A 15,950-nucleotide genomic window follows, 5' to 3' on the forward strand; every position below is an offset into this window, starting at 1 on the left:
TCTTCAATATTTTTAATTTGTGGGATTTTTTGGTAATGCTGTATAGTCTGCTAAGATATACATATACAACAGAATACTTAATCAAAGATGGGGGACTATTTTTCCTCATCATATAGAGATCATCAATGAATTAATTACACAAATTGAGGGATTGTGAGTAATACTATCAATCATGATAAGACACTGACGAATATTCCAATCATATCAACATGCATTTTAGGTACATTTCAGTAATATAGAAATTGAACCGTAGCTGATAGCGACCCAGTCATACTGTGCAACTATCATCCCAACCAATAAATATAAACTTTATATTATCGTACAAACTCAAAAACAAACTCAAACTACTGGAACCTCCCTCAATGTGGTTTAGAAATGAATGAACAAGGAGAGATACTCTTGGCAAATCTTTTTTTTAAAAAAAAAAGCCTTGTAACTGCTTTAAATAGACTCGTTATACAATTTCATTTTCATTCTGAATCCAGTAATTACAGACAGTGAAGTCACCATGGCATCTAATGTAGTTAATCCAAGGATTGGCAAACTGGTGACTTATTGGGTTTTGGACTACAAAGATTCTAAAGTCACTCCCAAATGGCCAGAAACTAAATAGGCCAGGCCACACAATCTGTTTCATTCCCACAATCTCCCTACTCCCGAAAACGATGATCTGATTCTGACCACAATATCCAAATTCCTCCCATCCTCATCTGTTTGCATTGATGACAAAATTGTCTCTGCAGAGATACTGCTTTGCAGGGCCTTGGACAAATTGGTCAGTATTTGAGATTCATGGGAGCCCAGAATTTTTAAATGGTTTAGACCTATCCACCCTATAACAAAATATCTGCTCCTAATGACTCTGCTTACTTCAGTCTCTAGGATCCAGTGATCAGCCAAACCTGATACAGATAGTCCCCAATGTATGACCACAACTGAGTCCAAAAATTCCATTGCTAAGCAAAACAGCTGTTAAAGTGAGTTTTGCCCTGTTTTATTACCTTTTTTGCCACAGCTGTAAAGTGAATTACTGTATTTGTCAGTTATTAACATAGTTATAAAGTGAATTAGGCTTCCCTGTTGACTTTGCTTCTCAGAAGGTCACAAAAGGTGATCTCACATGACCTTGGGACATTGAAACTATGATAAATACGTATCAGTTGGCAAGTGTCCGAATTTTGATCATTGAAACTATGAGAAATACGTATCAGTTGGCAAGTGTCCGAATTTTGATCATTGAAACTATGAGAAATACTTATCAGTTGGCAAGTGTCTGAATTTTGATCATTGAAACTAGGAGAAATACGTATCAGTTGGCAAGTGTCTGAATTTTGATCATTGAAACTATGAGAAATACGTATCAGTTGGCAAGTGTCCGAATTTTGATCATTGAAACTAGGAGAAATACGTATCAGTTGGCAAGTGTCCGAATTTTGATCATGTGACCTCGGGATGCTGCAATGGTCGTGTGAAAAACAGCCTTAAGTCACTATTTTGGTGGTGGTGTAACTTTAGACGGTCCCCCGGCAGAGGCAGCCCCCGCATAGAAGTGAGCCCCGGTGGCCCCTGCAAGAGCCGCCACGGAGGACGCTCCCACAGGCCCCGGCCTGGCCGAACTGAGGAGGAGAGGAGGAGGGCTGCCGCCCCCGACCCGGCTTCCCTCTGGGGTGGCGGCAAGAGGAGGCGTCCCACGTCCCCTGAGGAGGAGGAGGAAGGAGCCACCCCTGGCGATGCAGATGCGGCAGCCCCTGCTGGCCGTGGCCCCATCAATAGATGCTGTCGGCGCTGCAGTCGCCGCCTCACGGGGCACCCAGCAGCCGCCCCAGCCCCGCTGCACCTCAGGCTGACACCGCCACTGCCCCTTCGGAGCCGCCTTGGCGAGGCCGTAGCTGGCTCCGTGAGGGACGTGGAGAGCACACGCAGCCGGCTGGGCTGAGGAGACGCTCCACCTCCACCTCCTCTGGAGCTCCACTGGGCTGGGCGGGGGGAGGCTGGCTTAAGGGTAGGAGGAGGCGGCCAAGGGATGGGGCAGGCGCCGCCTCGCCAAAGACAGCAAAGGCCTGGCAGGAAGGGAGGAGAGAGAGGGGAGGGGGAGGCCGAAAGGCTTCAGCTCCCCTTGGTGGAAATGGCAATATATCAGTGGTTTTAAAAAAATTCCATTACTAAGAAGAAAAGTAGAAAAGAAAGGGAAACAATAAGAAACCTGAAAATTATTCAGGAAGACTTCAATATAAGTTTAACATTCACTTTGAATTAATATGGTTCGTGTTTAATAAAAATGTTGGCAGATGGTAGCTTTTCAGTTAAAATATGACAAGGTTTCTTTACATTTTTTTCATATGTAACCTCCCCTACACATTTCCCCTTCAAGGTTTGTTGTTCCATTTGTACAGTTTGCACATTTCTTTTACAACAAAGTATAACTCCAAAAAACTTTTGGGTAATTATTGTAAGTTAGGAATAACCCATTCTAACTGGAGTTCAGGGCAAATCAGTGCAAACTATGAATGGAAAGAAAAACATACTGGCAATGCAAACTTCATAAACATTACAAAGCAGAAGAAACTTCCTGACTTTTCTTTATTCACACGACATGTGAAATTAAGAAAAACTGGTGTAACAACAGAGATTGACTCTAAGATGTTTAGGTCAAAAAGATAAGATTTTACCCTGGAAATCTAACAAGGTACAAAAATATTTTAAAAACACATTTGCCACCTGGCAAGGAAATACAGGCAGAGAAAGTTGATTTATGTCTTCACCATTAATGCATTAGATAATATAGGGATAATCAAAATAGGATATCTTGATAACATTAGAAATATTAAAATAATGTGTGTGTGTGTGTATGTATGTGTGTGTGTGTGTGTGTGTATGTATATATGTGTGTGTGTGTGTGTGTGTGTGTGTGTGTGTGTATTTGTACTGATAAATAAATAAAGGGAGACTAGTATAGATCTATTTCGAGCTAATTAGCTCTCATCAGCTAGCCAGTATGTATATACACACACACACACACACACACACACACACACACATATTATGTGATTATTTAAGCATGGTCCTCTTATTCCTAAATTATAAGTGCTGTGTAGAAGTGAATTCTGCCGATAATACAGATCTAATGATCTGGCTAGATTACTAGCTTATTTGGGGCCGGGGGAGAAGGATATTACAGGAATAACCCAATAAATCACAACGTCACAATTGCTTGCATCTATCCCAACTGAGTTTAAATTGTGTGGGATCATTCAAAGACGTTTCTTATGGTTTTTGTCCTTGTCATAATTCATATTGGATGGAGACTATTAGTTAAAGGTATATCTTTATTAAGTCTGAGAACTGTGTCCACTTAGTCATATCAGCATCAATATTAAATTGAGTAATTTGAAGAATCACTACATACTGATGAGAGCCTTTTGTTAAATGTCTCTGAGCATACGTAAATGATATTAAGAACCATTTGAAAAAGTACATATACTCTTAGCTCATTAAACCTATTTCTGGGTTTTCTCTTCTGAAAATAAAGCAACTACTGGAGCTACAACTCAGAAATCTAAGTCACTGCTGACATGGGAAAGTTTTGTTGATTATTTTTTTTAAAGCTGTCTTAATAAGAAAATGAAAGCTTTGTGATTTTTATTTTTCAGACTTCAGAAGATTTGTTTCTTAGATTTTGAAAGATTCTAGGGAATTGTTATGGTTTTTTTTGCTAAATGCATTACATGTGCCATCTATATAATGTATATAGATATTTACCCAGCCATAAAATGTAATGAAATCATGCATTACTATTCAGTGTTTCTACATTTTATTATTTTCAGTTGTTGTACTTTATCATTTTAAACTGTCTTGCATTTATTTTATTTCTATGTTGTTCAAGGGTTCACTTATTCAGATAATCAAGATTCATGGCTAGATATTAAAATAAACTATTGTAACTATTTTTCAACATCAAATAACCTTCAGCAGTCATTCTTTGGTGTATACATATTCAAGGATGTATCCCATTTGTTCATTCCATGAATCTCATCTAAAATTTTGCAAATTACTTTAAGAATTTTGTGCATTGGAATTTCATTCTCTTTGACAACATCTCAAATATGAAAAGAAATAATGGTCTTAAGGTTGCAGGCAATGTTCTTTAATAGTTTTATTGTCTCCTGGGTAGGTAGTTCCAATGGATGGTAATGGGCAAAGAGTAATCTGTTTCAGTAGTTGTTCAGTTGAGAGGGGGTACCTTCCCTTACTTTTTAACATTTACAAAGCTCCACTAGAATAAAGAATTCACCATTTGGGGTGAGGTATCACCAGTATATTGATAGTATGCTAATATATTGAGACTCTGGAAAGAATAATGGATGGAAACTAAACAAGGAGAGATTCAACCTGGAAATAAGGAGACATTCTATGACATAGCTATCAACCAATAGAACAGCTTGCCTTCGAAAGTTGTGGAAGCTTCACCACTGGAAGCTTTCAAGAAGAGGCTGGACTGCCGTCTGTCAGAAATGAGGATCTGCTTGAGCAGGGGGTTGGACTAGATGACCTACAAGTCCCTTCCAACTCTGTTAATCTGGTGTGTGTGTGTGTGTGTGTGTGTGTGTGTGTGTGTGTCTGTGTCTGTGTGTATGTATGCTGGTCTTGTTGTATTCGGGTCCTTCCTCCATGTAAAACAATCTTACACAGGGAAAGACCCGAATACAACAAGACCAGATACCTACACCCGTAAAAATCTACGAAAACATACATACATACATACATACATACATACATACATACATACTTACATATATAAATTATATATGCCCGTACACAGACACAGACACAGACACAGACACACACACACACACAAGAAATGAAGCCTTGAAGCAGTTCTTAGAGGCTGTCAGAGCCTGGATGAAAGAAGCTGGCACTGAATCAGGAGAAGATTGAGATGGAAACATGTGGATACTTCCAGACACATAGCTTCTGTCAGATAAGCCAGAGAATATGCCTAGAAGAGTCTTTGCTTATCTATGGACAGTGAGCCAGTTATGCCTTTCCAAGATAAAGAGGCCCTCAAACCCTAGTTACCTTTTACATAGACTACTACAAGCTCACGGAATTATCAGCAATCATCCTCTTGCCTCTGAGCTAAGCACTAACTACCTATAGGCTTCTGGATTCAGTACAAAGTGAGGGTTTTGACATATAAAGCCATTTATGGCTTGGTGCCCAAATATCTCTAAGGTTGTTTCAAATAGAACTTACTCTTCCAGTTCACACAGCTGGAGATGCTGAACATCATCACACAAGATATTCAGAAGACTGAGACATATTCAGGGGTTTCTGGGAAGAAACGGTGAACTGAAGGCAGCTCTGCTAAAAGCAAATAATGAATATGCAAATAACCATCCAAGAGTGTGAACTGCATAATTTTCCTTTATAAGATTTAGAAAAGAGGCTTGTACTTGATAGGTTTTGAAGACTTTTGTGAGAAGGGACAAAAGAAATTGACAGAAATCAGGTTCTAGGTCAGCGATGGCAAACCTTTTTTGGCTCGCGTGCCACAACTGAGGGGAGCGCAGGGGGATCATGTGCGGGCGTGCCGCACCCATAATGCAATGCGCGACCCCCCAGTGCGCATGCATGCACAAAAGGCGCAACCCCCCAATTTTTACATGCTTCTTTCGCCCTCCCCAGGCTCCAGAGGCTTTATAGGAGCCTGGGGATGGCGAAAAGAGCCCCCCCTGCCCCCCCGGAGGCTTCAGGGACCGTCCGGAGGCTTCCCTGAAGCCTTCGGAATGCTAAAACGACCCTCCGAGCAACCCGGAAGTCACTTCCGATTTTCTCGGAGGGTGGTTTTAAGCGTTCCGAAGGCTTCAGGGAAGCCTCCGGACGGTCCCTGAAGCCTCCAGAGGGCCTCTGGGGGGGAGGGCGGGGGAGGCTCTTTTCACCCTCCCCAGGCTCCTATAAAGCCTCTGGAGTATGGGGAGGGCGAAAAATGCCTTTTTAAAATGGGGAAGTCAGCTGGCCAGTGCGCGCATGCCAGGGCAGCGCCTCGCGTGCCCTGACAAATGGCTCTGCGTGCCACTTGTGGCACGCGTGCCATAGGTTCGCCATCACTGTTCTAGGTAGACATTATTTGTAGGAATTAAATATCAAGACTGTTAAAAGGAAGGGATATAAAGTTGGTTTATTTGATGAATGTTCAGATAGATACATTATCATCTCTGGCATCCCTTAGTGGACTTTTGCTAACAGAAACTGAACAAGTCTTAAAAAATTTATTCATAGATAAGTGATGAAATATGGGAAGAAGAGATCTTTTGTTGTATTTTAAGAGAAGGTGATAAGCTACTGATTTTTTTAAAATTTGTGATGAAGAGGGAAGTAATTTCTTTATATACTTTTCTTTTTCTTTACAATATTTTTTCTTTTCCTTTTATTCTCTTCTGTACTTTCTATTCTCTTCTGCACTTTCTATTTTCTGTTTCCGTTTTAGTTTGTATTCATTTTTATCTTTTCACTTGTCATGTTTAATTACTATTAAAAAAAAGAATATCTCATTCATGCATCTCTATGGTGGCTCCTACCCTCCGGGACATCAAAAGATTCAAGGGGTGCCTTGCTTCCTGATATTTAGGAAGGCAGTGAAAAAAAAAATCAGGAGAGTTTTGGATTATGAGATCTTATTGTTGAGAAGCACCAAGTATCAGTAATCCTCAGTTAACAGTGGTAATTTCCATTACTAAATCATGAAATACAATGTCAGGGGACTTAGTGGCCATCCTGGCATTTCAGGTTGCCACCATTAAGCAAATCCCACATTGTTGTTAGATATGTCACATGATTGCTATTTGCAATCTCTTGTTTTCTTCTCATTGACTTGGCATCCATATTAATTTTCCTGAAAATTCAGACTATTTAATCTACCTGTATGTTTCCAATATTGTTTACTTACTTCAACACCAGGAAATAACTGAATGTATATTATCTACTGATATCATCTTCCATAGCCTACATTCATACGAAACTGCTGCCCTAGGTTGCCAAGGATTTTAGAAAACATTAAACTGTTGGACTATAAAATATTGTGTAGAAGCACCATGACACATCCTATGTAATACCTTTCACTCCTGAACTTTTGAAGATAGTCCTTCATATTGCACTATGACATAATAATGAATGTCAGGAGATTTAAATATATGAGGAACAAACCTTTTCTCTTCTACTCGCAAATAGTAAGATCCGTGCTAAGCTTAAGGGAAGATTTAAATCTAAAGAACAACAGATGGGTTACTCAATGTGTATTTTAATAAGGCATCTATCTGCTTAGACTCCAGTCTATTTTTATTATCCTTTAAACTATTCTTTTTTTGAGGTTTGAACAAGACTTTCTGACAATACCAAGAGAAGCTGTTTTCCTGATTATTTAGGAATAAGCTCCATCTACATATGTTGAAGATGATGAGAATCTAATTGTCTCCAAACTGAGTATGTTCTTACTTGGCCAAACATAGAAGAAAAGAGAAAAGCTATTTTGTATTTAAAAACAAACAAACAAACAAGAATTATGTAAAACTGGCCCAACATGAAACGAGGGGTATAACTCCACTTTCAAAAGATGACAATGTATTAGAAACACAGCAGAAGCCAGGATACAAGAGCCTGCAATTTTTTAAAAAATGTAAACTTGTGTGTGACTCACTTAATATCTGCTTTCTTTAGCAAAGGAAGTTGTGGTATCAATTTTGGTTGTAAGTCTGAAGGTCAAAGTTAAAGGTTCCCCTCCCACATATGTGCTAGTCGTTCCTGACTCTGGGGAGCGGTGCTCATCTCCATTTCAAAGCCGAAGAGCCAGCACTGTCCAAAGACGTCTCTGTGGTCATGTGGCCGGCATGACTAAACGCTGAAGGTGCACAGAACACTGAACTACTTCTATTCCATTCATTAGGGCTGTGCAGTGCTACATTTTCACTTATGTATGTCCCAAAGCACCTTTCTGGAATTGAAATCAAACTGCTATGTTTTTATTTATTTGCTTTGTTACTGAAGTTTGTATGCCACCCAATTAAGGACTTTGGAAGCTCGCTATTACATACTCCAGAATCAACGATGAATAAAAAAAGCTCATCACAAAGGCAGTTAAAGCCCAGAACTAAAAAGCAGGCATAGCCCAAGTATTTATTATTGATAATTATCACCACCTCCACCACCATCACATGTGATCAAGCAAAAATTATCTCATGGAAGACCTACAGATACTAGTAAGCAAATATAAAACAGGTGCTTAGTTCCTCCCTCAAAATTAATGGGATCTTCAATGTATTAATTGCAGATGGACTACCACAACCACATGCTTAAAGACAACACTAACACAAAACTATGTCATCTTGTCTACTATCAATATCAAAGTAAAAAGCAGTATCATTGGTTCTTCATAATATTGAACTGGTTAAATGATTTGATTTGATTTTATTAATTTGTCCATGTTTCTGAGTGCTATATTGAACAGAACTGCATATCAGATTGCAAGTTTGGTATTCTCCATAGTGAGGGGAGGAGTATCCAGGATGGGTTGACCTTGTCCTCTCATTGATTGGGCTGAGTCAGATAAGCTCTTTGGGCCACGCCCTGGTCACCAGGTACCACCCAGTTATCGACTCAGCCCTTCAACGGGCAGCTGTGATCATCCCAAACTCCTGGAAAATTTTTAAAAAAGGATTGAACTCATTGTTAACTGGATTACATTATCTGCCTCCCTGCCTGAGTAACTGGCTCTTGGCTGATTCCCTGGCCGGGAAGAGAGAGAGAGAGCATGTGCAGCAAGCCCTTCAGGGCAACGCGCAGCCCAGGTAATAAAGAGAGACCTAAGGCACTAATCGAGATTGCGGGCGAGGGGTCGCTCCCCTGGAAGCCCCGGGAAGGTAGTCACGTCGGAGAGGCTCAGCCGGCGCCGGAGCACTCCACCTCTCCCCCCAGGGGGTCGAGCAGCGAACCGCGGCATTTTTAAATGCAGTGGAGCGCCCGTGCCTGCCTGCGACTGCCAGAGAGAGATAGCGACGCGCAGTAGCTCACAAAGGTCGGAAGAGAGCAGAGGAAGCAAGAGAGAGAGCTCTCCAGCAGCAGCAGAAGCTGCGCGGCAGCCCCAAAGTCACAAGCCACTTCTACGTGTTCCCAGAGAGAGGAACTTTTTGAATTTGGAGCCGGTGGCCATTTTGGAACCACGTGATCCAAGATGGCGGCACCCAGCAGCACAGAGGATACCGGCAAGACTCAAGACTCCAGCCCAGCAGCCCCACCGGAGGCTAAACAGGCCAGAGACTGCTACAGAGACTGCTAAGGGAAGAGGAGGAGGCAAGTGGGTCCAGAACACCATTCGGTATGGTCTCTCACTCAAATTCCTCTCCAACCCCCGCCCCCCTGATTTCCTTTCGGAGATGTCCTGTATCAAGCAACCCGACCCGGAGGTTGCTGACGCAGGAGGCCATCCAACACCTGTTGGACATCAGGGCCATCCAGCCAGTGCCTCTAGAGCAGCAAGGCCAGGGGTATTACTCTATTCTCTTTGTAATTCCTAAGGCCTCGGGCGGCTGGAGAGCGATTCTTGACTTGAAATGCCTGAACCGTTTCATTCGCTATTGGAGGTTTAAGATGCATTCACTGCATTCCATCCTGGAAGGGATTAGGCAGAGAGATTTTCTCACCTCCATAGACCTCACAAAGGCCTACCTGCATATGCTCATAGCCCCGGAATACCGTAAACATCTTAGGTTCTGCTACCTAGGGCACCACTTCCAGTATTGAGCCCTGCCTTTTGGGTTGTCATCCGCCCCTCGAGTTTTCACGAAGGTAATGGTGGCATTGGCAGCTCACCTGAGGCAGGTTCCTGTTTGAATTCAATGTTATTTAGATGACCTGCTGTTGCAGTCGTCCTCCTTCAAGGGTGCGCTACGGGATCTAGACACTAGTATGGCAGTCCTGAGAGACCACGAGTTTTCGGTAAACCGGGCCAAAAGCCACCTTCACCCCTCCACTAGTCTGGTCCACCTAGGAGCCCTGAGCTAGCCGCTCATGTGGCCAGGGGGTGTAGGGTATCCTTAGCCACACTGTCCAAGCTGCTTGGCACCATGGTGTCTGCCATTGGCATTGTCCCTTGAGCTCGGTTCCACACCAGAGACCTCCAATGGTTCCTTTTGCCTTTCCAGTGAAGGCGCATGAGCTGCTCCCAGATCAAGGTTCTTCTGCCCACAGAAGTATCCCGCTCACTGACTTGGTGGACATCCCCGGCAATCTCTAAGGGCGAGATCTTCAGAACGCCAGACAGGGTGATGGTAACAACGGATGCAAGCCTGTTCGGATGGGGCGCCCATCTGCGGGCTCAGATGGCGCAAGGACAATGGAACCAGGCGGAACTGACTCACGACATAAACTGGTTGGAGCTCAGGGCAGTCCGCCGGGCCCTCCTTCAATTTCGTCACCTTGTCAGGGATTGCCGGGGACATCTTTGTCCTCACAGACAACATCACCACCAAGGCTCATATAAACAGACAGGGCGGGACCAGATCGAAGGCCCTCATGAAGGAGGCCAAATGATTGGGGCAGTGGGCCAAAAGGAACCTTCTGTCATTGACTGCGGAACATATAGCGGGAGTGGACAACATCAGAGCCGACTGCCTCAGCTGGACCTAGGTGGACAATTCAGAGTTGAGGCTGCAGCCGGAAATATTCGAGGAAGTGACAAGGCACTTCGGACCCCCGGAGGTTGACTATTCGCCACCCCTCTCAACCCCCATCTCCCGAGGTTTTATTCCAGGTATCAAACACGGGGGCAAAGGGGGTGGACACTTTCCGATGCCCATGGCCCCGGGGGCTCGTCTATGCCTATCCACCATTACCCCTGATTCCCAAGGTCATACAGAAAGGGGGAGGGGGCGGAGGTGGTGGTGATTGCCCCACACTGGCCCCGGAGGCCTTGGTTTGCCGATCTCCAATCTCTCTCAGTGGACAGGCCCTGGAGGATCCCCAGGAGAGGATCTTCCTCAGCCAGGAATTGCTGAAGCACCCGGACCCTCAGTGGTTCGTTGACTGCTTGGCACTGAGTGGAGCATCCTGAGGGAAGGCCACTTCTCCCCCAGGATGATATAGACTATTCAGGCAGCTCGCAGACCTTCCACGGAATGGATTTATGGCACTACATGGCGTGCCTTTTCAACATGGTGCAGCTCCAGGGGCCACGATCCAGTTCAAGCCACGATCCCGCAGGTTCTGCACTTCCTTCAGGCGGGCCTGGACAGAGGGTTAGCTCCCAACACGATTAGGAGACAGATCTCGGCCATCTCATCGGTGCTTCTATGCGGTAGGTCTCAGACCTTGACTCACCACCCCATGGTCAGGCAATTCCTCAAGGGGGCATCCACTCTTAAGCCACCTACGTTACATAGGTACTCCTCCTGGGACTTGCATAAGGTGTTGGATGCTCTGACAGGCCCTCCTTTCGAACACTTGCGAACTGTGTCTCTTAAGTTTTTGACTCTTAAAGTGGCCTTTCTGGTGGTCATCACCTCAGCCAGGCGGATATCCGAACTACAGGCTCTGTCGGCCAGGAAGATCTCTGCGTGTTCCACCAGGACAGGGTGGTACTAAGGTTGGACCCCTCCTTCATCCCTAAGGTGTGCTCCTGCTTCCATCGCTCGCAGGAATTGATATTGCTCAATTTCTGCCCGGACCCCTCTCACCCGTTAGAGAGGAAGTGGCACACCCTAGACGTAAGGAGGGCTCTGAGGATTTACCTCAGAAGAACCTGGCCGAACAGGAAGTCTGAAGCCCTGTTTGTCTCTTTCCAGCTGGCATCCCTGGGGAACAAGGTGACATCCACCCCCATAGGCAGGTGGTTACGAGCCTGTATTGTTACCACCTACCAAGCATGGGGTCTGCAAACACCGAGCTCTATTACAGTGCATTCCACATGAAGTGCGGCCACCTCAACAGCCTGGGCCACCCAGGCTTCATTGACTGAGATCTGTAGGGCAGCTATGTGGTCTTCCCCCTCACCATTCGTGAGGAACTACAAACTGGACTCCTTTGCCTCTGAAGAGGCTTCATTCGGGCGTATGGTGTGGCAGGCTGTGCACAGGACGGAGGTGACGCCTCACCAGACATAAGGTTGTGCAAGCTCTTAATATGGGTAACCCTCCCTAGGGACGTGTAAGCTTTGGTACGTCCCATCCTGGATACTCCTCCCCTCACTATGGAGAAAGGGGGTTGGTACTTACCTGATACGCCTCTTCTCATAGTGGGAGAGGAGTATCCAGCCCCTCCCTGATAGGGTTATGTAACAGCGTTATGTTTGATGATTGAGCTGTTCTGTTGAAGAAATAAATAAAGGTTGAAACTAAGATAAAGTTTGAAGTGGATGACACAGTGAGTCGGATAAGGCCCAAAGAGCTTATCTGACTCAGCCCAATCAATGAGAGGACAAGGTCAGCCCATCCTGGATACTCCTCCCCCACTATGAGAAGAGGTGTATCAGGTAAGTACCAATGCCCTATTTCAAATAAGTAATGAGGTGTATGCCTATGAGATATGTCTGATTAGTTTAAAGCAACTAGCTCTGGACAGCTTGGGCTGTTGAACTTGAAGGAACTGAGATAACACTGAAACCAACAAGTTGGAGGATTGTGATGGAGAAAAAAATGCATAATCTTATGTCATACATAGTCCAAGAAAACAGAATGGTTTCAAAAGCCAAGCAAATAAAAATTATCACTTAATCACCTCCTTCGTAATATATATATATTTGGCAGCTTATATGACACTAGAAGAACTAAAGAATACTCAGCGAATAGACACTTTGCATTTTAAATAAAGAGTCTAATTCTGCTTCACACATACAAAACGTGACCTAATCAAAAACTCTTTCTACTCTTGGGATTAGAAGCAACATGTGAGAAGCCTAGATCACAAAATAATTAATCTCAAACTTGGACAACCAATATACATTGATCTCATCACAGAGAAATGAGAGTTATTTGAGAAGCAAATACAAGTATCAAAAAAATAAAATAAAACAGGAAAATATCATCAGTTTCAAAAACTTTTGCTTTAAGAAAGCTAATTAAATGCAGGATTGAAAATTGCGGCTAGTTATTATCATGCTCAGTAACTGTATTTCCAATAAATGAAAACATTGTTTTTTGCTTCGCTTTCTGTTTTTGTATGCTAACTGTAAGAGACAGGATGACAATTTATTGTGGATATGTCCTGCTATTTTTCTCTGTATTGATTTTATAGATTTTTCATATGGTCAGACAACTAATCAATAAAATGTGTTGTTGTTGTTGTTGTATGCATCCTGTAAGAGCAACAAAATACAGCACTGCCTTAGAAGGGTACTGCAGGGCTGACTCAATGTTCAGTCCAGGAGTTCGATCCTGAGTGGTTCAAGATTGACTCATCCTTCCGTCCTTCTGAGGTCAGTAAAATTAGGACCCAGATTGTTGGGGGCAATATGCTGACTCTGTAAACCACTTAGAGAGGGCTGTGAAACACTGTGAAGCTGTATATAAGTCTAAGTGCTATTGCAACTTTGTTATTACATAATTCACTGGTATTCTTGTTGCAAAGCATCTTGTTTCCTAGAGTTTTGGGGGAATAAAATAACCCGCCCATTGGACTGTGTTTCATTCAAGGGAAGGGATAGAAAAGGAATAAATTATAACTTTCAAGAACTTGGCATCCGAGGATTCCTTCTCCTTCCCAATTTATTATTCTTTTTGTGTTGTGTTTTTCCATGCTGCAACTATAAAGCTAGGAAGCAACTTTGGGAGTCTTTATCTGAGAAGTATATAAAATAAGTTCTAATAAATAAATTTCAAAAATCAATACATACACAGATGTCTTAACTAGTAAAAGGGCTCATTTTCTTCTCAGCCAGATTTATTGGGCAGTGAAAAGTCTGACATACATTACAAATAAAAATTGAAAACATTTAGTAATGGGAGATGAAGACATAAAACATAATACAAAAAGTCCATCAATTGAAACACATGGGCTCCTTAAGTTAAAAAATCATACTTTGGACATGCATAGGTAGGCTGATTATTTAAAGGAATAGTTAAAAATGGTAACCCTTGAAGCTAAATTGAACTCACCAGAAGCAAAAGTCAAAATTCTGGGATAAAATGAGTCCATTCCTTGGGTCTCAAATCTTCCAAACAATGTACATGAAAGACATGGAGAATTATCCATAGCAGCAGCCAGTAGAATTTTGCTGCTTGAGAAGAAGGACTAAATATTTTCTTTGTCATATTCAATGTAGAGCAGCTGATCACACTTAATAGATGAATCTTCTTTCAACACTGGCCCAGAGGCAGCCACCACCATAGGGGCAATGCATTAGTTTAGGCAGAACCAACCAAACAAAGCACGGAAGATACAACTTTGTCCTCCAAATGTTTTGCTACTATTCCCATTTTAATCCCAATATCTGCTGCCTGAAAATCATTATCTAATTCTGCCTAATAGGAGAAGTTATCTTCCCTATTCAATAATAGGATTATCTTAACCTACAGTTTATTAACACTGAATTGTTTTGAGCTAACATAATATTAAAAGAATATTTAGTATACTGGGAGAAATTGTTTGAATACAAAACCCAGATAGAGGTTTTCCTAGAGATATGGATACTTCAAATCTATTCTAATCTGGCTTTAGACCTAATGATATGTTCCAAACAGAATTGTTAGATGGGATCTGGTTGGTTGGAAGGACCTCCATCACATTTCCTTTTACTTTCTGGCCTCTTTTGCTTGACGTCTTTAAGTCTTCATTGTTAGTAAATAAGCCAACCCATCTACAAAGTTTATCTTTAGAGGTCCATCTGTGTAGCCCAACCCCAACAGAAATATACTTAGCAGGGTCATGGGAGACACTTTTATGGATCAATGGACCTAGATCTAGAGTTTCCTTCCTGTCTCCTCTTCACACCTTTTGCAGGATAGCAAAATCTTTCTATTTCTAGAAAGGCATTTCATTTAATTAAAACTGACCAGTGGAAACGCTGTGCCCTTGATAAAAGATTAACTTCAAAACGCATTGGGTCAACAATAAAACATGTTTTACTGGCATATGGGAATCCTCCCTTTTGGTTCTCTCGATATATTGCCTGACCTTACACAGCTTGTTATGTCTCAGATAAAAGTGATTTCTTTGACGCCAAGGTAGATGTTGGAAGACTAAAAGAAATTCTGCTGCTTGGACAAAAAACAAGTCTATTACTAAGCCCATGGCTGGCTCAGGAATTCTGGGAGTTGAAGTCCACAAGTCATAAAAGGGCCATGGTTCACCAGCCCTGCCCTAAGAGCACAACCATCACAACCACCTCTGCTCAAAGCTTCCTGTATTTTATTCTGCATTTTATTCACAACCTTGCTGTGAAATATCCTTCAATCAAGTACCTTAAGACTGAAACTGAAGACATTCTCGGAACTACTGGGCCTGTCAATCTTTTAACCACGATGTTGTCTCTGGGTGACCTCAGAAACTACTGAATTGTGTTATGACTCAATCTGAAACTCGACATTTAGCATTAGAAAGGTGTTCATAGCTCCCTTTACCTGTAATCAGCACTGACTGGTACATTCTGCATGAAGTAGAGAGCTGCAGTCCTTGCCCTCCAGTGCCATTTCTTTGCCGGAAGAGTAAAAAGGACGCAGTCTCCTATTTCTTCTTGGAGAAGGTCCATGAGCTGCTTATGCGAACCTCCATAAAAAGCTTCAATTAGCAGCACGGTCATTCTCTTACGCGTTTTCCAAATTGTTGGAGAATCTTAAAAATAAAATACATAAATTCAAATCAATATTAATAAAAAAAAAAGCTTGGATGGTAATTAGTTCATTTTTAAAGGTGTCATACAGGATCATGATAAAAGCAGAAGCACATGACAAGAATTCAGGCAGGGAACT

At 42.6% G+C, this 15,950-nt stretch overlaps 1 protein-coding gene across 5 annotated transcripts in view; it reads right to left on the reverse strand.

Annotated features, from left to right (window-relative positions):
- Positions 1–15,950, reverse strand: part of GTDC1 (glycosyltransferase like domain containing 1) — a 288,481-nt gene that overhangs the window by 176,940 nt on the left and 95,591 nt on the right. For all 5 annotated transcript variants that reach the window (XM_081935119.1, XM_081935121.1, XM_081935120.1 and 2 more), the window contains one exon: positions 15,603–15,813. In XM_081935119.1, coding sequence (XP_081791245.1) covers positions 15,603–15,781 — 179 coding nt within the window. In that variant the 5' untranslated portion in view covers positions 15,782–15,813. The remainder of the gene's footprint in view (positions 1–15,602; positions 15,814–15,950) is intronic.

Source organism: Natrix helvetica, assembly GCF_964273705.1.
Source record: "Natrix helvetica genome assembly, chromosome: 1".
Classification (NCBI taxonomy): Eukaryota; Metazoa; Chordata; class Lepidosauria; order Squamata; family Natricidae; genus Natrix; species Natrix helvetica.